The sequence below is a fragment of the Notothenia rossii genome (genome assembly GCF_949606895.1).
Source record: "Notothenia rossii genome assembly, chromosome: 5".
NCBI lineage: Eukaryota > Metazoa > Chordata > Actinopteri > Perciformes > Nototheniidae > Notothenia > Notothenia rossii.
Genome location: NC_136903.1, coordinates 31416713 through 31442337, shown reverse-complemented (window position 1 = coordinate 31442337; position 25625 = coordinate 31416713). Strand labels below are relative to the sequence as shown.

Here is a 25625-nt window from a genome sequence, read left to right as displayed (position 1 = left end):
GCTATGTTTTTAGATCAGGAAATACAGCCCGGCTCAAACAAACGATTTTCAATCATCATCCTCACGATCATTTAATGTATCATAATGTTCGCAAATTGAAATGAATACACTAATATATGTAGTTTAATCCACGTAAGTTTACAACAACAAAAATAATCGCTTTGTTTTTATATCACATCTGACCGGAGCAAAATGCAGCACGGGTCTCAATACCGATCATCCTAATCCCACGGGCAAACAATAATATGTAGTGTTAATAGTTTACTGTATTATTAGTGTCTAATATTACTGGGGATTTCAGAATGGTACTGGATTTTGATTGATTGTATCGGCTTCATATCGCAACATATTCCCAAAGTATGAAATTCAAAAATGCAATTCACCCTACATTTAATAATTCAAACAATCATATTTTGTTTCTTTTTAACGAAATAAATGTGGTTTAATCCACATAATTTACTGTGTTAATTGTTTACTGTAGTATTGTGCACATTACTTTTCACTGCTTGTTGCACCCCTGGTTAGAAGCTAAACTGCATTTTGTTGTCTCAGTACCTGTAATATGTGCAATAACAATAAAGTTGAATCTAATCTTGAGCAGGAACAAATGTATTTACTTAGTACATATCTGACATTAACGATTAAACACATTTGTGCATTCTTTAAACCAAGTCAAGCCGACTCCGGAGGTGGCGGCACATTAAAGTGTGCACCTGATTGTTTAACTTGAAGGTGCTTGATGACATTTCATCATTCAAACAAAATCATATTTCGTTTATTTTTAACGAAATAAATGTGGTTTAATCCACATAATTTACTGTATTAATTGTTTACTGTAGGCTAGTATTGTTTAACTTGAAGGTGCCTGATGTGAACATTTCCAGCCCAACCATTTAAACCTTTTTTTTCCCCCCGTCCAAAGTTTGAATTGGAGAAAGTTAATGGTTATCGATGCTGCTTTTATAGCCTATAATAACTGTGTGATTTATATTGCTTTTCAAATGCATATGGCCACCCATTTACACTGCTCTTCCCGTCAAGAATATGAATAGAACTTAGTTAGATCACTTTACATTTCTGCGAATGAATTTTTTAATCACACACGTCTCCCCGTCCCGAAATTAATAAATAAAATAAAAAGAGGAAACAATTTTCAACTTCAGTTTTCACCGTTTTATTTAAAATAACTGACATAACAGACACCATACTGTAGGCCTATCTGCTGCGGAAACCAGGACGAGCTATTTCGGGATATGTTTTTCGGGGGCTCCTCAGTCTCTCATTTACCCGGCTCCTGATCTTATGCCACTGGTCAATGTTCAGATTTGGGAACCAATTGAAAACATAGGGCTCAATCTTTTTCAACCTCTTGATGGGAAAAAAGGAAGGTGTAAATGGTTGAATGATGAATAAACAGTGAGGAGGGGTACAGTATGAATACACTAGATATACACAGCCGCCCAGCTTGTGAGCAGTATGAACACCAATGAGCGCTCAGCTCGAGATACCAGCGAGTCGAGAGAGAGAATGATATCTGCATTTTCTCTTTTGGTTTTATTACACATGCTGGGGATGGTGTTTAAAAACATTGACCAGACCGTTCACCAGCCCCACCCCCCATTTGCCTATGCTGTGTTTTGCGAACTCTTTGTTTAAAACAAATTGGCCATCGGAATGTGTGGAGGAATTCTCCCAAGGGGGGTTGGTCATATTCCACAGCTCTCCCCCCCACTCCTGTGATCTCCCAACCCCCAGTCTGTAGGTTTGTGTTCGCATATTTCTATGCCGTAATTCATACTGGTCCTCTCACGCACATACATTCTCCTGACAGTATACATACATATATGAGTCCGTGTTACGGACCATTTGTTTTTCTTTATTAAAAAAGTAAAAGGAAAAGCGTCTGAGAGGTGGATTTGCCCTTTTGCTTTTTACCTTACTAAATGGTCTAATGGTCAGAGGGGGGCCGCGAAACTCGCGGAAGTGATTTTAAAAAAAAAGCACTCGTTTGCTTGGAACAAAGAAAACGGCCAAGACAAACATTGAGTCCAGAAAATGAATGTTATTAATGGCTGTAAATATAATAAGCCTGTGTCTAAAATTGACAACAGGCTTATTATATTTACAGCCCTTAATAACATTCATTTTCTTTATGGTCGCTAAATTCCCCTTGTTTCCTCTTGCATACATATATTGTCTTCATACATACATACATTCTTCTCTTGCATACATATATTGTCTTCAAACATACATGCATTCTTCTCTTGCATACATATATTGTCTTCAGACATGTATATATTATTTTTAATAGTAAATGTAAACATTGAATGAATGTGCATGAGAGCAAAATGTATAAATATGAGCATTAAAATATATGAATATGAGAACAAAATGCATGAATGTGCGAGTGACAATGTGTGCATTGAAATATGATATGAGAGCAGAATGTGTGAGTGTAAATATATACGTGTGTGAGAGTGAAAATGTATGTATGTAAAAGGAGAATAAATGTGTGAGAGTGAAAATGTATGTAAGTAAAAGGAGACTATATGTGTGTAAGAGTGAAAATATGCTGCATTTTGAATGTCCGATAGTCCACCATTTCCACCGGAAATATCAAACATTTAATTAAAGTGAAAAACAATGAACAAGACATAACGTATTAATAATAATTTTATTATATTTATTCCGTTTGGATGTAGGATTTTTGACTTTGTTTAGAGCAGTGATCTTCTCTGCAGCAGAGAGCTAAGCTCTCTGGACCTAACCTGAAAAGTATTATCATCTGAAATTAATCATTATGTTATTAATATTAAATACATATAAGTATTGTTACAACTTGTATTTAGAAATACTCTGTTGTAATTATTGATGCATAAATGTGTTCATCCATTCAAGGTGGCATCTGCTATAATGGGGTTAATGTATGATATTACTTAATGATACAATACATTAGAATATATGATATCATTACATTTGACATTTATTCATTTCTTATTTCATAGTTTCTTATTATTTTTATTTTTATCGCTCATCTTATTTTTGATTTTATTAATCTGTGCTATCCTGTTTTTCATTCTCACTACTGTGTAAAAACACCCCAACAATATTACAAAAAATATAATGCATAAAGCAAACTATATACTTTATTTGATCAAAAATATTGATGTTTTTTCATTATAATTAAAGAACCATAACAAATAAGTGATTAAATGCTACAGTATTCAGCAAACACAACTGCAGAGCTGCAAACATTGCAAACAGACTAAGTTCTACAACACCCTATTGTCTTTGTGTATTTGTGAATGAAGCGCCATCTCATGGTTAAATCCTGTAATTGAACAAATGGGGAAATTGGGCAACGCCCTCTAGAAATTTGGCAACACCCCCAGCCACTGGGATCCGCTGGGTTTTTGACTGGGACACACCCATATGATTCCTATCTGGAGTGCTACATCTGTATGTCTTGTAAAACATATCAAATCCTGCATTAACATGTTTAATTGTAATTTTCAGGCAAGGTTGAGCATAAATGTAATAAAATAAAATAAAAAAACCTGCAAGTTGCTCTTTAAAGATTTTTTGCAAGAAACACCAGCCTGTTTACAGGGTCTGGTTTCAGAGATGAGCGCAGGCAGGTGACAATATTGCCACCTGTACTGAAGACCCTCTCTGAAGAGGAACATGTGGCAGTGCTGCCACATATGACACAGGGAAAAAAGCAAAGACTCTGAACCCTTTCTTTGCCATTATATAAAAATAGTGTTGCTACAAAAGTATAAATTAGGCTTACTAATAAGACAACTCAGACCTGAAGCTACACAGGAATCTGCTGCCAAGGTGAAATAAAAAAAGACAAAATTAATAGAATCAAACCCATTTTCTGTTGCATTTTATTAGAGTATAAAAAGAAATGCCTTTTTAAAATAGGATGCAAGCAACACTAGTTTCTTAACATGAATTGATAATAGACTATAATCAATTTAAACAGAACAGATCTTAATGTTTGCATTCTTATACCATTTTGTACAATAATTATGAGTAAGTTCAAACAAACTAAAACGTACAGCTGATTAATAACGGTATCTAATTTGAGTTTTTATTATATCAAAAACCTGTTGAAATGCTACTGTTATTTTTACTGTCCCCAAAAAGCGCGTCGGCAGCCTCCAGGAATGCTTCTTTCACAACTTCGCCGTCTTTGAAAGACTTCATGTGTTTCGCAAGAACGTGACTGACACGATAAGATGCTATGGTAGCAGCCTTGCTCTTGTTGTTGGGCCTGGTGAAAATGGACTGCTGTGCATTTAGCTGTCCTTTCAGGTCCCTCCCCTTTTGGGAGCGTGGGGCAGAATTAGGAGGGAATTCCATCTCGTAGCTTTTGTGCACTGTTTTGAAATGCCGCTCCTAAATTACCCTTCTTCGATAAAGCCACACTCGCATTGCAGATGAGACAGATGGACTTTGAATTGGAATAAAAAATAATCATCCTCCCACTCCGAGTGAAAATTATATATTTTGGGCTTTTTTGCTTCTGCCATAATTGCGGACTTGTGTGTTTGCGGACTGTCACTCCTGTTGACACGGACAACGTCAGAGAAATGGTGCCCACTGCCCACCAGCCACGCCCCGACACATGGGGTGACGCCGGCCAATCACAAAGCTTTGATGCGTTCAAGTGCATTATTCTTGCACAGGAAGATTATGTTTAACGATAAAACAGAATATTGTTGTTCTATTTTTAGACACATCTCGCGATCGACTGGGAATCTCCCCACGACCCTTCTTTTTAACGAGTTGCTGCTTTTGCTCTGACATCTTCACTCGCGCTGAACACTCACAACACATGTCACTCCCACGTGGCCGAGTGGGCTTTTAGGGAGGGGCGAAAGCGCACCCAGCAAAAATAATCGTATTTTGTCAATTATGCTGTTTTCATAATCGTCGCAAGCCATAATCGTAATCGCGATTAAAAATACGATTAATTGCACAGCCCTAATTTATAGGTACTTTTTGAGGTATTGGTCCTTTTTCTTTTACCATTAATATTCGAAAGGGGAGGCCAACTGTAGCTAGAAGGCTTTTCCTAAGAGGTGGCTCTTCGATTGGAAATGAAAGCAATGTTCCAGGCTATTGAAACGTTTTGCTTACAGAGATTCTCAAGGTCAATATGTTCTGTATGAAGAATAAGAGTAGAAGATGGACCTGTTTATGTTCCTTTTTATTTTTACATGTAATTGTACTGCTTTTATAGCTCTTATATTTAACTTTACTGGACAAAAAAGTTTTTGTTGCTATTTAGATCCTGGAAAACATTTTCATTGAGTGGGTACTTGTATAGCAATTAGGGATTTTGAAGCAGTCCTTTTCAAAAAGAAGGTTATATTAAAGTTTTTTTTATACATTTCTGATTGGATTTGTGCTTAGGTTGAAGGCTTGGAAGACTTTAAACGGTTTTTATTTCTTTTTCTTCTTTATACTAAAGATTGAATTATTTTCTTGGAACAAAAACAGGATTCATGACGACAACAAAAACGTTGATTACGATGCTCCGATCGCCAAATTTGGGGCCGATTGCCGGAATCAGTATCGGCCGATCCGATCAAGTGTGCGGGGCCTATGGGGATCTAGTAATGAGTGACCCGACAGTGAAGAATAAATATGTATAACTAGTTTAGCTAGTTCCAGAGGTAAATAAACTAGCTTAGTGTGTGTGTTTCGCTCACCGGTCTGTCACAGCGGGTGGAGCTGCAGGATTTCTGCTTCACACACGTTGCATATCGCTATTTTACTTTCTTTTTCAGACACCTTAAAATAATACCAGACCAGCGAAGCCATTTTGGCGAGCTTTTTTTGCCGTGCACAGAGAAAAGTGTCATGTATTTTACGTCATGCGATCTGCATTTTTAGAGAGCACCGATCAATAGGCAGAGAGTGAGTATGGACCGATATCGATCGCCGGCCGATCGATCGGAGCATCCCTATAAATTAGATTTGACGAAGGCAGCCTGGGTGTGTTGGACTGCCACACTAGAAAGAAGCTGTCTTTCCACTCCTGAACTTTAACTCCAGTATGAGATACTCCTGTGTTTATTTCTCCTGCCTTGATCCCTAATTAAAGTGCAGTCTTTGCTAATCTCTCCTCATTATTCATTCCTCTCTCCAGCAATTTCTAAGAGTCTGGAGCCAGTGACCGGTCAGCTGAACAACACAATTGCTGCTAAGCTGACCGCTGTGGAGATCACCCTGAAGGACAATGTCAGCAAGGTGGTCAAATCTAAGGTAAGATGCAGCCATTAAAACTGTTCTGCCTTAAGGATTTGTGGGACAGCAATATATCCTTATCTTTCCTTAAGGCTGGTCCAGTGTGTCCTATGCTTAACGAGTTAATAAAAGGAGGTATTGAAGCTCCTTTCCTGTCATCTAAAGAATTCCAACAGCTCTTATCATGGCCGCCACTTAAAGGTGGGGTAGGTAATTCACTTCAGAAACACGTTTTGTTATATTCCATGGAATGCTCTTAAAATCCCGATAGCAATGAATACATTAAATGCTTTGACAAAAAATACATACATTTCATCTGTGGAAGCCGTAGTACTGTAAAAAGCACGACCAATCATTTGAGCCGGCCCGGCTACAATAACTGGATTGCCTACCTGCCTGTCAGCCTTCCATCTGTGCACAAACTTATCTCGTGCCCTCATTGGTCATGTGCTCGTTTGTGTGTGTTGGAGGAGGGGCTCTGTAAGGAAGTCTGAAGGAAGAGGCAGATTTTTTTCGTCTGCGTACTTTCAAATTCTAGCGCTGGTTTCTCCATTCTTACCTACCCTACCTTTAAGTACTTCCAGGGTCATTTCATTCCGTTAATAACCTTAAGAAAAAAAAAATCAAAACGATTCAACCTAACCTTATCAAGTTTTGCTTCCCACTTCCTGTTTACAGAACATGACGGATGCAATTGGTCGAGCAGCAGCCGAGGCGATGCAGGGGCCCATCCAGGCGGCCTATAAAGATGCCTTCCAGAGCATCGTGCTGCCTGTTTTCGAAAGAGGATGCCAGTCCATGTTTCAACAAATCAACGACAGCTTTAAACAAGGCACACAAGAATGTAAGGCGACCTTATTTACATGTATTTTAAAACATCCCAATGTGTGGTTTTGTCAGCAAGCATTATCATTTAGATCAGCTATCAAGACCTAGATAACCTTCTGCAACACAAGGCCAGTTTATCAACATTTATTGAAATGCTCTTAAATAGACCTTCTATTCGTTCAGAATATGTCTAGACTTTGAAACTATTCCATTGAAGCTGCTCTGGTGGCACCATATCTGTTTTTGAGACACTTTTATTGCTTTTTTCCATGGGTTCCTGTTTATCTGCTAGTCTTAATTAAATAACCATCTCTCGAAAATGTGCTCAGGGACAGCTTTTGTAATGAGGCCTTTTCAGAATGAGCTGGGCACTGATGTGTTGATAAGCAGTATATTTATTTTTCTGAGAGTGTGCTAATCCTTACCTCTCGAAGGTGGTGGCTGGATGCTTAAATTCACTAAGGCTCTCATCATGTGTACAGAGTTACACTGCAGTAAATATGGGCAACACAAAACCTCTCTGAGCTTGTACACTTGTGTTAGCTTGTTCCAATTTAAATGTAATCCATGATCAAATTGAGGGCTTAGCTTTTACGTGTGTAAATATTGACTAACTTTGTGAATGCAGCATTTTACATCAGCAATGCCTTCTCGCTACTGTGCAAGCCCTCAGTCCTGTCGTTTACGCTGTTTATCCCAAAATTGTACCTATTCATTAAAAGTGAATCTACATATTAAAGGAAAACACTCTTTAATTGTCAAAAAAATATGCTAAGTTTAAACGGGCCCTATTATCCTCATTTCCAGTTCAAATCTGTATGTAGTGCCTCTACTGTGACATGTTTCCACGCTTTAATGTTCAAAAAGTTATTTATCTTTCTCATACTTTCTGTGCTGCAGCACCTCTTTTCACCCTCTGTCTGAAACCAGAGCCCAGTCTGCTCTGATTGGTTAGCTAGCCGGCTCTGTTGTGATTGGTCAACAGCATAGAGATGTCTCACTCTTTGGTCTGTCACATAGAATGTATTGAAGCGCTAGCCAATAGGTGCCCACATGTTAACCAATTGAGGAATTTCAGGCAGGGGAGGGGGGGCAGTAGACTATCTCACTCGCTAACGGATCAATAGATCGATACACACTTGTAGTTGAAAATATTGTGATAAATGCCATTTTTAATAAAACTTATAATCTCATCTAGCTTTTTTCTGGGTCTGCTGTTATCAGCTACCCTGAAACCAAACAAAACGTTGGGAAAAAAACAATCCTCTGCTCCAAGAAATCAATTTCGCTTTCCTAATTTTCGATCTGCATGCTTAAGACACAGTAACCTTTTGCTAGTTTTTTACAATATTTCCTTACGGTAATTCAGCTTTGACGTTATGTGTTTGAATTGTACAACACAATACACGCAATCAAGGAACCTGTGTCAGAACATTTAAAAAATATATTTAGAAATGCCACATACTACTTTAAATTGTCTTAGGACTGTGACACAAACAAATATCATTCAGTTTGATTGGATCTGATAAAAACAAATGTATTGATTGATGTAGTGTTTTTTTTTTTTTTTTTTTACGTGTCTGTTTGAGGACTAATTTTCTTTTGTTTTTCATCTCTGTAGACATCCAGCAGCTCGAGAGCCATATGAAGAACAGGCAGCAGAGAGAGCTGGAGGCACGTGAGCCCGTGGTAGGCCAGCTCCAGCAGATGATCGAAAGCTTCCAAAGCTCCACCGATCAGCTGGCCAATAACATAACAGCAAACGTCCGGGCAGAGGTCCAGCACCAGATCCAGATGATGGTGGGAAAGTACGTATCCTTGCTCTCTTTCATCGACTACACTAAGTGCTGATGGTGATCAGAAAGCTTTTATATGGAGCAAATTTCCTGCCAAAACTCCACAAACAAACTAAACAAGTTTTACAAATGCATTATGATTCACTAACAAACACAGTGTGGTTTGCAAATACAAAACACCATCTACAACCTAATGCATTTAGTTTTGCAAATAAAAAACGTCTCTATCAAACAAACACATTACATTTTTCTAATAAATCATGTTTCAGAGACAAATTCAGCTTAGGTTTTACAAGTACACACATCTATTTTCTACGAGTACAAAACCTTTTTTTAGTACAAAGTACAAAAAAAATCACGTGACTTTTGGCAGGAATATTCCGCCTTGGTTGTGCTGAGGATTTTCTCACTAATGTCCTGAGTTATTCTCTACAGAAGCAGGGGTCGCTACCAAGTCCATTTAAACGGAGGGGGGTTGAGCAGAGCAAGTAACAGCCCCTACCAGCGAGCATCATAAGGGCTTTTCTCGAATTTTCCCGAAAATTGCAGGAAATAAGATTTGCGACAAATACACATTTATGATACCTACACATTTTGTTCAGCAGGATAATCCCCTCTCCATTTTTTTTAAAGCATAAATGCAATCGCTCGGAAGTAAAAAGCTAACTTTAGAAAAACGTTACATGACTTCACGTCACCACCAAGAAGCTAAAGGCTAATCGCATTTTTTTTCACACATAGGGGGGATATTTACTGAAAAAAACTGGAAAATCTGTCAGGCTTGTGCTAGACAAGGGAACCAAAATTGGTAAAATGCTAACATATTTCCGGGTTTTAGGACTCATTCCTGCACCACTCAGCTTCCAATACTAACAAATAAAAAATACGGACATTTCCAACTCAATACTTATGAATATGCAGACATCAAGTTCTTTAACCTGTTGAACCCCATTGACCCGCCCGGGGACGTGCACAGACATTTGGAGGGGCTATTGCTCTAAACTGGAAAAAGGGCCTCCCCCCGATGAAAAACACAAGACCTTTTGAAAATTGTAACTTGTTTTTAATGTAAAAGAAACCAAACTATTATTACATTAACTAAATTGAACAGTAATTCACATCTCATAACAAAATAAGCTAAGGTGACTACTTGCATTCGGTAACTTTATTTTAAAAATGAAAACCAGGGACATTTTTTGTCTTGCGGTCCATATCTCATCAAAAATATCTGTTAGTAACTATTAAAGACAAAATGGAGACAATTCTGTTCTAATGTAGTTTGACCATTGTAACTGCTGTGCAGTCTAGACATACTGATAAAATAGGGCCTCTAACTAATTACCTTAAATAAACTCACTAATTAATGAAACCAGTTCAATACGCATTATTCTTATTCTTATCGTTCTTTATGAGCGCAGTAACTATGAGGTATCTAATTACTTGTTTATTTAGTATTCCATAACTTAATAACAGAGATAGTCAAACTAAAGTGGTAGAGACATGGCAGAAATCCTATATGAAGCGGGACAGTGAAGTGTTCACCCGTGAGAGGGCGATCAAGAAAAGAGAGCGAGCTGCCCCGTTGAGGGAGTTTACAGATGAAAAGAAAGACACAGAAAGACAGAAGCTCAATAACATGTAGGCTATATTTAGGTGTTTTTTTTTGTAAATAACCGACGGTATCAAGAGGAAGTAAAGTCCCCTGGTTTGTCCCTTATACCCTAACTGCCATGAGAGAACTCAAAATCAAGTTTCCAAAATCCGACACTGAGGTGGTCTACCGGCAGATGACAGCGCTGACAAAGTGTGTTTCCCGCAGCGAGACGCTACAATACTAATTGTGGGCTTATCATGTTGATTCGCCCACAACAGAAAAAAAGAAAAACAAACTCTCGCTCTCTCCAGAGGGGCAGGTCAGCCAAAAAGGCCAAACGGGCAACATTAGCCCATACCTGTGCACGTCCCTGGAACCGTCCCCGGGCAGAAAAACGCATCATCTGCTGGAAACAGCGTCTGAGGGCTTCATAGTATTTAATAAACTATGAATTTTTCATATCCATGTAACGGGAAGAAACTCAGCTAACTGATCTTTTTTTTTTTTTTGCAAAAAAAAAACACAAAGCTAGCGCTGAGCCTCTGGATTAGCCACGAGCGAACAAATCTTCAGGCCGTTAGCACAGAACTCTAGCTATACTGATCGATATACTTATTGGATCTGCACAAACAAGCTTAGATATACCCTGAGAGTCCACAGATTATAGAAATATAAGGATCATCACTGAGCGATCAGAACTCGTGACAGGGGAAGCAAAACCAGACAACACACGACGTAGCTTTAGGTAGCAAAACACGGAGATATGCTCACCTTAGCTGTTATTCTGATCAAAAGTCGTGTTCAATTGCATTAAAACGCGAAAAAACGCAGCTGAAGGTTAATCCATAGGTTATAGCAATGTGTCTGTAACTTTGAAAAAAGTATTGATAATCCATAATTCAATTTTTATGCAAAAAATCGGAGAATGAAAAATTAGCTGCTAATGGTAGCCACCAGAGTGTGTCACAACTCCGGTTTTGGCTACGTGTCACTCTCACTCCTTATTTGGTAACTTGTGTGTGTATGTGGAACTTTCCCTCGATTCCATTGGCTCTGACGGTTAGAAAGAGATGTCAATTAGCAAAATCGACCAAGGGGGGCCAGAGATATGGAAAATCCACCCAAATGACCCCAGAAGTGTTTTTTTGTTTTTTTAACCTCTCTAAAAATATCAAATGTCACTTGTTTTGTGCATGTTGTACTTTGGATTCCTAAAGCTTTTAGTCTACCTTACCATCATTCAAGGGTAGTTTTCACTATAAGTAAAAAATAATTTTTGGACGGACACTATGATTTACAGTTTTTTTACTATGTTCGATCTCAATTTTCTTTAAAATAAAAAACATCTATATTGATTCTGACTTTTCTACATCCAACTCACAGGTTTATCATTACTCTGAGGAAAAAGATTATTAATTTTCCCCTTTTTAGAAGTGTAGTTATGGTCATTTGTTCTGGGAATGTCATTTTCGAGCCTGAGACCTGAAAAACAGGATGGGGTTCAACAGGTTAAAGAATGCTGCCGTTACTGATATTCCTCGCTGGATTGATTGGATAGCATACATTTACATTCCGAGCGGATATTTTGCTTATCAGTTATCAGGGTTCGTACGGGTGCTTGAAATCCTTGAAAATGCTTGAAATTTGACGTGGTGTTTTCAAGGTTGGGAAAGTGCTTGAATTTTGGGAATGGTGCTTGAAATTGAAATAAAGTGCTTGAAAATGTAAATGCTTTACTTTTACAATAAATTACTGTCTGACTGAATAGTTCGCTTTTTAGATTAAAAGAAAAATAATTGCTTCGCTTCTACATAAAACAGCTCCGCTGCGGCCTTCCCGCGCTATGCGCGCGACCCGCAAGTGTTTGTGTTACGTGTTACCTGGGCATTCTGATGAGTGATAGATGACAGTGTGCCAGGAGGTTGCAGTTTCAACGAGCGTTGGCTAACAGAAGACAAATACAATACCATGGCTAAGACGAGGGTCAAGGCCACGAGTAGCGTCCTGCAAAGTTTGCAAAAATAACGATGCGAGAGTCTGTGCTGACGAGCCACATGAAAGGTACGCCGTAGTAGAGAATTTTAGATCAGGCTAACGTTGCATGTTACGTTTGTTTAAGCTAACGTTAGCAAGCTGAATAGCTAACTCGATTGAGGGATAATAATAATAATTGCAGTGGACAATCATTTCAGAGGAGCGTACCTATGTTATGTGCGTTACAGTCGCCATCGTGGTGTTCAGAGGATGAAGCACTCACTTGTAATTCAACCCAGTCTCACGGCATTTCGTGTTATAGTCACGAAATATAATCTATTGATTCGATAGAGCGATTTTGAAAATTAATGTATTTCTACTGGTAGTATGTTTCGTGCCTAAACCAAATGTTACTTGCTCTATCGAAATCAGTCACATTGACCCGAATACACATTTTAGTTTGTATTACTGGTCTGGGGGAAGCTCGTGAGTGTGTTGGTGTATTTTTGCGTTTGTGTACCGGGGAAACACTTACAAGAAACACCGGCTGTTGTTATGCTTGCTGTGATGTTACATTAGTCCGTTCTCTTCTTGTAATTATGCCGTTAGAAGCTTCAAAGTTGTATTTATCATCTGAATTTGCCGAAACAAGTTTAATATTCTGAAAGCCAATGCTTTGTTTATTTGAAAACAGATGAAAACAAACTGTCTTTTATATAAAATTGAAGTATTATACAAGTAAAACTACATTTTGCTTTAATCCCATGTAATTGTAGAATGAACACAGTCTTCCTTTGAATATGTATAAGTCAGGTGTCTTGAGTAGTCAACATTACCTACAAATCATTGTAAACATTTGTAAATAATATTTTCCATTTGTTACCATTGTGAGTCTATTTTTATGCAGCTCTGCGTGATTTTGTGGCTACAATTCAGGCTAATACACTGCCAGAGGTGGAATAAGTACTCAGATATTGTACTTGAGTAAAAGTAGAAGTACTCAGATCTTGTAGTGAAATTATAAGTACTCAGATCTTGTACTTAGTAAAAGTAGAAGTACCAGAGTGTAGGAATACTCTGTCACAGTAAAAGTCCTGCATTCCTCAAGTAAAAGTAGAAAAGTATTATCATAAAAATATAGTTAAAGACAGTAAAAGTAGTCGTTGTGCAGATTGGTCCATTTCAGAATAATAGATATGATATGTTTTATAATGATGGATCATGAAAGTGTTCTCAAAGCTGGTAAAGGTGCAGCTAGTTTGAATGACTTTGTATACTGCAGGGTAGCTTGTGGATTTACTCCAGGTGGAACTAAAGTCTGATTTAACACTTGATTATATTTCACATCATTCATCCACATCTGTGAAGTAACTAAAGGTATTAAATACATGTAGTGGAGTAAACGTACACCATTTACCTCTGACTTATGTTTACTGCCAACCTAAAAGTACCTCAAAAATAGTAATCAATAATGTATTGAAAAGTTATGTGGCTGATTGTTTTATATTGGCTCAGACAGGTTATATGGGAGGCCCAGTCTACGTACAGATCACTCATTTTGAAATATTAAACTTAGCTTTCTTTTCTTTAATTTTTCATCCTCGTGTAGAAGGCTATCACGAAACACACATTTGGTTGTTTATAGCATAAAGAACATCTGATTTAATGTGAGGTAGGGAAATAATCATTTGAGTATGTGTATATAAATATGTAATTTAAAACAGCTGTAAGATGCTTGAAAAGCTGGAAAATGCACCTTGAAAATGCTTGAAAAGTGCTTGAATTTGACTTTGGAAAAGGTGTAAGAACCCTGAGTTATGCATCAAGTGCCTCTGCCAGCAGCCCTGGCCTTACTCAATGCCTGTCGGGCAGGTGCATAATGGGCTGGAGAGTAGGAACAAGCAAGGCTTAATCCTGGGGCTAATGTAAGAACATACATTCGATTGAGTCTCTTGTTCCCTCCACAATTATTTTCGAAGCCTCTAGAGTTTATAGATTCGTTGGGGCGGAGCAGGGAAGTTGGCCAACAAAAACTTTTAAAAAATCTTGAAAGGGAAATGTAGGGCCAGACTTCCATCTAAAAGTCATAGCTTGTATCAAACTCCAACAAAGAAAAAAGATTACACAAAAAAAGTTGTTTCTTGACAGCTACAGTGCAGGGCAGTGGTTTAAAATACGTGCAACTTGGAGGGCAACCTCCTCACATTTTCCTCCACTTTTATTCCCCAGTTTGCAGGAGACTATTCTTAGCCATGTGCAGCGAATCGTCAAGGGCGAGGTGACCATGGCGATGAAGGAGCAGCAGGCAGTGGTCACCTCCAGCATCATGCAGGCAATGAGGTCAGCGGCCGGCACCCCCGTCCCCACAGCGCACCACGACTACCAGACGCAGCAGGCCAACATCCTGCAGCTGCTCCAGCAGGGCCAGCTCAACCAGGCCTTTCAGCAGGTCACACACACACACACACACACACACACACACACACACACACACACACACACACACACATGGTCACACACAAAAGTTCAGATTCATTTTTCAATAAATGATTCCACAAACAACAAACAACATAATTATTACATTCAAAGAAACTACTTGTAGTAGATAAAGTACATTATTCAAGAGTTTACATTAACTTTGGATAATAACACGGGAGAAACGGATCCTCTCTTTTCCTCTCTCCCTCCCTCTCTCTGCTGACAGCCCGTCAGTTTCTCATGCAGCTCGCTAAACAGTGGGCGGGGCTTCAGGTGATCATGCAGAGCTGCGTGTCTCAGCAGCAGCTGATCTAATCTCTCTCTCTCTCTCTCACGTCCGGTTATACTTCACTCGCGTTTATGTCCATATCGATCAGATCCAGCTCTCCTGATCAGCCATTATAGAGAGCACAGATCAAACTATTAAGAGTGAATATCGGCCAATAAGCCTCCCTAATTATTACCGGACATTTTGACCAGCAGGTTTTGAATTTACCGGTTTTCAATAAATGTTACTAGCTAAAAACCGATAATTACCGGCTAACGGAAACCCTGGAAGGTAGATGTGTCTGTTGTGTGAGAGATCAGAAAATCTGTGTATAAATGTGTAATCAGTAAATGTGTATATACAACAAATAAAGATAAAATAATACTCGCTGTGTCGTGTTTACATAATAAAATAATAGATGCAAGCCACTTGTTTAAAAGTTCCACAGCATAACAAAATGCTTTTAAGTTTTATTCACATTATGTAGCCCCGCCCCTTTCCCCACCTCTGTTTCAAACGCATGTGTGTTAGTTCTTCCAGTTTAGCACTAGCAGCATTGTAATCAATGAATTTGAGCTCATTAACAGCTACACTGCACCCCTGGAATGCTTTTACAATATCACTTTACCCTGTTAGTGGCTGGCAGGAAGATTTATGCAAATGTGCAAAATCTTATATGAGGACAATATGGAAAAACGATGAAAGTTCCAAAGCACACTGGCTGGCAGCTCCAAAGATTTCCCAAATATGCATTATTTGGTTAAATGTATTAAATATATAAAAATCTCCCAAAAATATGTCTCTCCTGAAAAAGAGTTATAACTTAATAACAGTTTATTTGGCAAGTAACGGTTGATAAAGCTGGCTACGCTATGCACTGTGACTAACAGACGTGCAGAAGTGTACCTTATCCAAAATTGCCATTTGACAAAATGCTACCTCACTCCCCAGAAATTACGTCTTTTTTCTCTTGCACTAATCTTCAAAATAAATGAAAAGCAACATATTATTTAGCATATGGGTATTTTCCCACTGTACTGAAGATGCATTTGACTCAGGTTTGGACCAAATTGTGACTTCTCTGTACCGTAACATCCCTAATCTAATATTAACCTACTCTAAGTGGCCGTTTACAACCTTTTCCCATCCCCCATTCTTAAGTCTCTGGCTATTTGTCATCATCCATGTTTTGTTCATATAATTCAGTCTTGGCTAATGGACTTTTTGATTGACCCATGAAAACATTGAATGGCCTATCTAAGCTCTTACTTTAATACTTACTCCCATTCTTGGCAGATTGTGTAGTTTATTACATTCCTCATCATGTGTCTCTTGTACTAAGAAAGAAATGGCTTGTACTTTACAACTGGTTGACTAGTCTTTACTTGAGGAGGCCCACTGTGGCTGTACATCAATGCTTTTCTTCTAGATTTATTACATAGAAAGAGATATTTGAACATGAGTTTCAGTGTTCAAAGATACATTAATTGAATTTGAATGTAATTCCCTCCCTCTTTCTTTCCCTGCAGGCTCTGTCAGCCACTGATCTGAACCTGGTCCTGTACGTGTGTGAGACCATCGACTCCCAGCAGGTGTTCGGGCAGCACCCCTGCACTCTGAGCCAGCCCGTGCTGCTGTCGCTCATCCAGCAGCTCTCCTCCAACCTCACCACCCGCTCTGAGCTCAAAATCAGGTGAGCTTACGACATATGCCTTTCTTTGTACAGTATGGGATTTGCTTACTCAATTCCATGGTAGCATTGTTCCATGCTTAAAGGTTACACAGTTAACATTTTACGTGTCATTTGTTAATATTTTTTGATGAACACTCTATTCCTAATAGACACATCTCCTAAATACATTCAAATTAGGGGTGCACAGTTTAATTATTTATTTGTTTTACTGATATTGCAATTGTATTATGATTAGCGATAATGACTAGTATATTAAAATTATCAAGTTCAAATAAAGGATACACAGCCTCAATATGACTGTCTCCCGTGAACACAGTCACCAGCAACAATGACCTCACACACACTAACAGGAAAAACAGAGCCTAAATACACACAGACTAATCAAGCTCAACAAGACACAGGTGAAGGGGGAGGAGACAACACAGGGCACCAGGTGAACACAATCAGCAGCAACAGACAAGACGGGAAGGGGAACACTTTTCAAAATAAAACCACAGAAGGACGCTAGACAATCCGTAACGGAGGCCGAGATCTATGGCCCCAAAGATCACCTCCGTTACACTGACATACAGACTTTGATGGCGATTAAACTGTCTTGAGATATAAAACAATTCATGTTGTTAAGCAGCAGACCACACTTTAGTGTTTCCATCGTATCCACGGCTGCTTCACAATTTTCTCAAATGTCATGAAGTCTGCAGTTACTCGACTGACTGCGGAGCTTTCCTCTCCAATGAACTCGAACGAAACAATCGTTCACTTTCTTTACACTTCTAGGATGAGCAACTGGAACAGTGACAGGTCGTCGATCACTTATATAGTCATGACAACCACATAAAGGACAACATGAGTACCATGGCTCGAGACTAACGTCGTCCTTGTGCAGAGCTACAAACAGGACATAGGACAGATTATGTTACCAGAGAGCAAGAATAAAGGGAGTACATACGTTTTAAAGTAAAAAAGAAAATCACTTTGTATTCTTGTAGGACGTTTGGGGCCAACTTATCCATCATAATTTGTAATATTATTATTGGCATTGCACACTACCCAAATACAACCTATCCTTTTTCCCTGCTGCTTACAAAAATGCCTGGAGGAAATATTGCAAATGCTGTAGGACATAAAATGAATGGCAGTGATGTTAGGGGGGAAACCGTTAAACCAGCCAAACAAGAAATATTGTTGTGACTGCTTTAACACATTGCATCTTTTTTACATTACATGTTAATTAGCTAACGCTTTTAGCCAAAGCGACTTAAAACACATCAACATCGTAAACGGTCCTACAGGAGCAATTCACGATAAATCTTCTTGCCCAAGGACACTTCAACATATTGACTTCAGGGGCCGGAGATCGAAACTGCTATCCCTATGATAGGTACATGCCAATTTCCCCAACACTAATGTGTGTAATCCAAGTGGTTTTCACAGCACATGAAATCCACCTAAGTCTCTCTTTTTAGATTGTTTTCTCACACCACTGTGGTTTGATATAAGACCTGTCTTAAAGTGCAGCAGGAGTAACTTGTGTTTAATCAAAAACCTGCGAGCTGTGTAGGCTTACTTCTCCCAAACAAGTCTTCATTTCAATTTAATTGTCTCCCAAAGCAATAGCAGCATCACACGACTTCTCTCCTACACAAGCCGGAGCCTGTGCTATCGTCCATCAGTAATAAAGCCCATCTTTGCTAAACTTTTGTTCCCCATCTCATCTCCATTGCATGTCTATTATTCCTCGTCTCCCGAGTGCTACACGGTGCTAAACTGCTGACCCCATCACCCCGCTCCGTCTGTAGCCCGGCTACATGACTGTCCGGGGAGCGCCCATGATCCTGTGAATAGCCTCGCAGTTTTTAGATGCAGCTTTTTATCGTTCTCTGCCTTCTATGCCCTTGCAGTTTTCATTTTTGTTGCAGTCTCGTCCGTTCTTTCCTGTTTTCATCTCAAGAACTGTTGGCTGTGTCCTCACCTCACTCCCTTCATGTACTGTTCTCTTCAACACTCTTGCATCCCTTATCCTTTTATTATTTTCTCCCCTAGCAAACCTCTTTCTGAGTCAGAGTCCCTTTACAGCGGCATTCTGTGACGGGATCACCTTTCTAGAGTTTACGTCGCAGCTGCCTACTGCTGCTAATATGGCCCTCTGGTGCCGCTCTGTGCCGCCATCTGGAGAGAGATGGGGTCAGTAGGGTGTGGTTCATTCCGAGGCATTATTAGGACAGAGGAAATGGGTTGTGGTGTAAGAGAGTTCAGTAGATAAATCTTAGAGCTCTTGCCTACTCTGCAGGAAAACTCATGGGTAAATAGAAGTAGATTAATATTAGGAAAGGACAAAACTATTGTACTTGTAGAGTAAAATGTTTAGGCTTTGCAAAAGATAAAAGAGCCTTTACTTTTTTGTACGTCTGATTGATAGTAGCTTAGAAGAATCCACAAAAGATTTCCAAAGAGCAACAAAAGCAACGTTGGGATTGTTAGGAGCAGAGAGGATCGTTAGCAGGATCATTAGCTGCTTTTGAAGAACACATTGTTGTCCGAACGCATGCCAGAATAATGTGAACTAAGGGAACATAAAGAGCAGCTTTATGAATATTTCTGAAGGGTTTTAGTTAGCAGATTATCTCCTGCAAGATATTTACTAGCTATCAGTATCTGTGGTGTTAAGATCCTTACACACCGAGCCGATTTCCGGCATCGATAGATGTCGGGCCATCGATGAGCGTCGTGTCGCCCTACTCAGATTGGTGTGTACTGCACCGTCGTGTCTTTTCGGCCGTGCCGACACTTTCCGCCACCGATTCGACATGTTGAATCGGTAGGCTGTCGGCCAAAGCTTAAATCTCTAAAGCTTATGTTAACCACATGTTTCATTTTAAGACAATTAACCAAAAACACATTCAAACATTTTTTGACTTCGAGACAAAGGAACCGGAAGTGGTTAAGTCGTAACTCATTTCCCGGTTTGACATTCATTTTCAGATCAACATATATTACAATAACTACCTTGGCTAAAGACTGTGATTCAATTCCATTCCTGCTTATACCCACCAGTGCTTCCCCTAGGATGGAGTCATAGCAGCAGTGCTAAGGCACGTGGGCTCAGCATAATGTGAGCTAGAACCAGATTCTAATAACAACAGCGCTGGTACCGGTGCGCCCTCTCTATCTCTCCCTCGCTCGCTCTCTCGCTCCCACGCTCGCACTTTGGCTGTGAGCTGTGGGCGCCTGATAAGCCAACATCCCCCACTTTCATCACTTACAGCGCCCACTGTACAGGGCAAATGAAAAATGTAACCGGGGTGAAAAGGGTGTTACATTTACTTAATTATGAATGTTGTTACATCAAGGCCAAAAATTAGGATGAGCGCCAACAGTCAAAAATGTTTTTTCCCCTCCCAGAGCTACCAGCGCAGCGCCCCCCAGATGCGGCGCCCTAGGCGACCGCCTGTCACCTATGCCGAAAAACGGCCCTGCCATTACATACAGTGGCAATGTCTTTAGCAGAAATACACCTTTATTGAACATACAGTAACACAAATACTACAAATCCACATAACAAACAATCAAAAATGAAAAAGTGTCGCCACTTATTATTATTTTAATTTAAAAAGTAAAAAAGTTTATTTTTTTTTTTCTGGTACCTGGCTGGCGCCCTCTAGCAGTATGGTCTCAGAATAGTCTCATAATACACACATGCACACAGAAGGATTCACACTTGTATTACATGATGTGCAAAAGGATTCACACTTGTATTTCCGGATCCACACTTGTGTTTTTCAATGCACACACAAATGTTTTCCCGTTTCATATACCGTAATTTTCGGACTATAAGGCGCACCTGAATATAAGCCGCAGCAGCTAAATTGAATGTGTACATATATAAGCTGCACTGGACTATAAGCCGCAGGTGTTTTAATGTTTAATTACCATATGTAAGGGTTCGTGCACAGGAGGGGATTGTCGGGAAAGAGATGGCTGTTTGAGGAAGCTCCCATTTATTAACATTTCAACAAACAAGTTGCATATTTGCATAACGTATTCAAGTGTTACCATTTAGTGCAATAGTAGCTACAGAACATGTACTGTGCTGTGTAAACTGTACTGTATCACATAGCGTTTCAGACACACACACTTTTCAACGTTCAAACTTAAACGGTGCGCTCCCAGCGCACGTTTAACACCTTTGCACAAACTGTCTCGCTTTCGTAATGTCTGTCTGTCTTACTCTCGTTCTGTCTCTCGTACCACTCTCGGTTCCACTTTTACTTTTGCGCGCTACCTGTTTCACTCTTTTCCGGCCTCCAGCTTTTCCTGCTGGAGCCCGCCGCTTAAAGGTGGTGGGCGCGGACCGGCCATAGAGCCCATAGAGTTAAAGTTGGCGGACTGTAACCTGTAAAATCCATAGATTTAGGAGGTCCCCTAGTGGCCGTTAGCTGTAAAAATCCCTAGATTAGCCGCACCGTTATATAAGCCGCAGGGTCGAGAAATGGGAAAAAAGGCGCGGCTTATAGTCCGAAAATTACGGTACATGTAAATAAAATCCAAACACAGAAAAAGGTTTTACATATGTATTTTTGATCCACACATATTTGTTTTCCGTTTAAAACCTCTGAACCTGCAAACACAAACCGCTTTCTGTGCACGGATCGCTGTGCATTCGTCTGTGGGTTTTTTGAGACTCTCCTGACGCTCACCCAATTCGTACTTGTAATTTCTCTCATCTATAGCCAATCAGATGTCTCCTCCAGTCTAAGCCAATCACATGAGCGCGCCCCCTCGAGGGTATGATTTCTTGCGTTCATGACACTTCATATACGCATTTTGCGCAGTCCGGTCAGCTCGCTAAACAGAGGGCGGAGCATCAGGTGATCATGCAGAGCTGCGTGTCTCCGTCAGACTCAGCAGCTGATCTGGGGCCGTATTCACAAAGGATCTTAGAGCTAAAAGTAGCTCCTAACTGGCGAATTTAGGAGAAACTCCTAAACATAATGGGCGTGTCACTCTTAAATTTAGGACTCCTAATTTTATTCACTAAGAGCAATTCACAAAGTATTTTAGGCCTAAAAGTAGCACCTAAGTTTAGGAGAGCTTAAAAGTCCTCGAGAGGACTCCTAACTCAGTAAGACCTATTCACAAAGAATCTGAAAATGGCTGCAAGACTAAATGTTTTGGAGACAATGGAAGACTGTGAATTAATCAAGAGATATAGGCTAAATCGTGAGGGTATCAAACTTGTTGTGGAATTAGTGCGGGATGCAATAACATCCCCGACTAACAGGAATAACCCGATTTAGGCGCCGCCACTATTTGTATATAGGGGAAACACTGCCCATAGTAGATCATGTTACCTTAATAGAAATCAATGTTCTGTCTTCAACATGTCATGTCTCCGTCTTGTGTCCCTGCTCAGCTACCTGGAGGACGCCGTGATGAACCTGGACCACGGTGACCCCCTGACCAGAGACCACATGTCTTCCGTGTTGGCCCAGGTCAGACCAAAGCTCTTCACCTTCCTGCAGCAGGACCCCCACAGCCCGCTCAGCAAGAGGGCGCGGCGCCTCATGATGATGCTGCAGGGCCTCGTCAGCCACTAGTCCTACCATGTAAACAGTCCTTTCCTCGTAGATACAGATAATGCGTCCATTTTCGTTACCAGATCACGTAGAGGAGAATGCAACAACTTCCTCCTGCTAATTTTTTCAGAGATAAAATCTTGGTTGGAGTAGAAGACAAGGGAAGTTAAAAGACTGAGTTTGATACTTGTTATTTGGTTCAAGAAGAAAGTTCCCTCCAGTCCACCTGTCCCTATTACCAGGTCCTTCTCCCGGTACCATTAGTTCTTAACCCCCCTTCTCTACCTGCACCAGGGAAGCTTCGACTTAGTTTTTGTTTTTTCTTGTCCTGGAAATACCTTCAACGCAAGACATTATTTGTCCAGGCAACTCCTAAATTCACTGTAGATTCTTGCAGTACTTGGTTACCCAAGAGGCATTCTGGTTGCCTCCCCTCCTTTTATTCCCGTCAGGACATGACAGCCGGAGAGCCTAATATTTCTGCTAGTGCCCGTCTCCCAGACACATCGTACCGGACACTCCCTTTGATGCCTCTTCCTTCAAATGTGCAAAAGACTCGAAGAATGTTCTGCTGAGTGGTCAACAAGACCAAACGTCGCTCTTTCTTTTAGTTTTTACGGGTTTTTCTGACCCGTCAGTCAGGCATGTTGAGTTTTGGAATACACGTTTTGATGCAGGGCCTGCGTCTGGGCTAGAGGAGAAACAAAAGTACCTAAAGAAGACATGTTTCGCCTCAAAATGTAACCTTCTATTTTGGAAAAACAGCAGGCTTGGACATGTTTTTTTCTTTTATAATACAGACCAGCATCTTTTCTTAAGCCAACTTGGAATCCAGTACACTGTTCTCAGTTCAGGTTCTTTCTAAACATCTAAGTACATCCCGGCTACCAAAAATATGTAACATTCAAAGCTATTTCCTGTTCGTGGCATATTTCCTTCCAGTTATTTCTTAATCGGGTTGGAGACAACAACCTTGCCTGGCCAAATCTGTCTGAGTGCTTTGAAGAGGATCAACACGCTAAATAGTTTTACTGAAAGTTGATTTAATTTATTCCTGCGTCTGTATTCAGGAAGAGAAGCATCTTTCTTTTACCAATCTGGCCTTGTTTTCAAAAATCCTTGTAATAGGGCTTTCTGAAGGATAAAAATAACATTTTTCTAAATGTGAAAAATATTTGTGATGGTCTTCGGAAGCTGAAAAGGATTCTGCTTGTTTGGAGCCCATCATGCAGTTAGACAGCCGTCCATGTGTAAATTGATTTTCCCCCCTCTGTATGCCTGCCCCTTTTTTATATAATCATTTAGTATTTGTAAGACTTGTATACTTGCTTTAAAAGTTGTCAACAATAATTATACCACATAATACAACACTTCCTAAACATAAGTGTTAATGCTGATGCTTGTTTCATCAGGCTTCTCCAGATCATGTTGATGTGCAGTTACTTCTCATAGACTGTAGGAGGCAGCACTTAGTTGGATTTTTTCATTTGGGTTCTGAATTCAGAAATCATTCCTGCTCCCAAACAGTGAAAATCTGCACATGTTTGTTTATCTTTAAAGTTTGTTTAAAGTGTATGATAATGTGTACAGCCCATTTACACACATTATTGTTTAGAAGCAGGGTGGGCACACAGTTTTTGCTGATTGTAAAATTAAAGTTCTGTTCATTTGAACCTCTGTGTTTAGAATTTGGATTTTTCTAGCAAGTGCCTTATTGTATTTTACATGTTTTACCGAAACATTTGATCCCGTTTGGGCCTTTAGACATGTTTGAGCATTATCCCACAGCAACTCCTTTATACTTTAACAAGCATTTACGGCGTTAAAATGTTGGATCTGAAGAAAGGCTCAGCACAGTAGAATCTGTATGTTTTGTTTGCAGTCATTGGACTCCATAGAAAGCCGATTCTGACATATATTTGAATGATCATGCAACAGAGAGGTACTTTTTGACGACTGCCACCCTCACCTTCAGTTCAGTTACGGTTATTGTCCTCAGAATGAAGGACGGGTTGTGTTACCCCGAGTGGGAGCTGTGTGAGAAACAACCGAGGCTAGGGAGTATGTTATAATTTCCATTCTGTTCACTTGCCCTCTGCTTGTATGATTATGTTGTATCTTTTACAGTTTATTTTACCCTAAAGATTTTTGGAATAAAAAAAGACTTGTTCACTTTATTACGTCTTTATTTGTTTGGTGGTTTGTTCTGTACTTCTACATACCCTAACCCTTAATACATACTGGAATGACTACCACATTTTATTAAGAAAATAAATGTGTTCGTCTTATCCTGGCCAAAATATTGTGTTGATGTTATAAGTCTTCTGAAAATACTCCATTATAAATAATCTTGCTTAGTTTCTTTTACAAAAAAATATCTAATGTAGGACATGTTGTTTTTAGTAAACATATTTTATAAAGAACAATAACAGAAAATAAAAAAAGTCTATGCATAAATACATAAACAAGTAACAAGTCTGTTCAGTTCTACATTAGAAGCACTTTAAGTTTTACCTTTTACCATTATGGCGAGCAAGAAAGCTCCTTTTACTCACTTCCGAGAATATTCTCATTTGTCCAGATCAGGAGTGGGGAACCTCCGAGCCTCCGGGCCGTATATGGACCGCGAAACTATTTGGTACGGCCTTCGAGGTAATTTATAAACACACCCAAAAAAGAAAAAAATTAAAGAAATCAAGACCGGAAAATAGTGTGCCTGTTTTTCCTGGCTAAGTTCAGGGTCCTTGAACACAACACGAGCCTAACGTGTCATCACGTGGTATATGTCTCGTCTGACGAGTGTAGTTCTGACGGAGAGCACCAGAACGCCGCCCGGCACTTCAGGTAAGGAGCCGCAGTTTTTGCTTGGCTGTGTCTTTAGTTGAAAGCCCAGTGGCGATCTGCTCATCTGTCATACTGATCATACAGTCAATAACTTTGTGGTTATTAGCATCTGGTTAGCTAGCTATGCTAACGAATATAAGAAGCTTTTTCTACAACCAGTGAGGTAAGGCACATCTTTGTGATCATTATAGTTGTAAGCAGGTATAAAATACTATGACAGTAAAAAAAAGTTTTTATTATTAAAAAGGAGAACAGTTTAAAAGGGGAGTGATTTGTAAAATATCCATAAATAAAAATAAAATCTGCTTTC

The 25625-nt window shown here is 39.6% G+C and overlaps 1 protein-coding gene across 4 annotated transcripts in view; it reads left to right on the top strand.

Moving 5' to 3' along the window:
- edc4 (enhancer of mRNA decapping 4) overlaps window positions 1-24648 on the top strand; it is a 47550-nt gene extending 22902 nt beyond the window's left edge. For all 4 annotated transcript variants that reach the window (XM_079680333.1, XM_079680332.1, XM_079680330.1 and 1 more), the window contains exons 25-30: window positions 6167-6282; window positions 6943-7108; window positions 8714-8900; window positions 14686-14905; window positions 16732-16895; window positions 22309-24648. In XM_079680333.1, coding sequence (XP_079536459.1) covers window positions 6167-6282; window positions 6943-7108; window positions 8714-8900; window positions 14686-14905; window positions 16732-16895; window positions 22309-22492 — 1037 coding nt within the window. In that variant the 3' untranslated portion in view covers window positions 22493-24648. The remainder of the gene's footprint in view (window positions 1-6166; window positions 6283-6942; window positions 7109-8713; window positions 8901-14685; window positions 14906-16731; window positions 16896-22308) is intronic.
- Window positions 24649-25625: the final 977 nt, after the last annotated feature.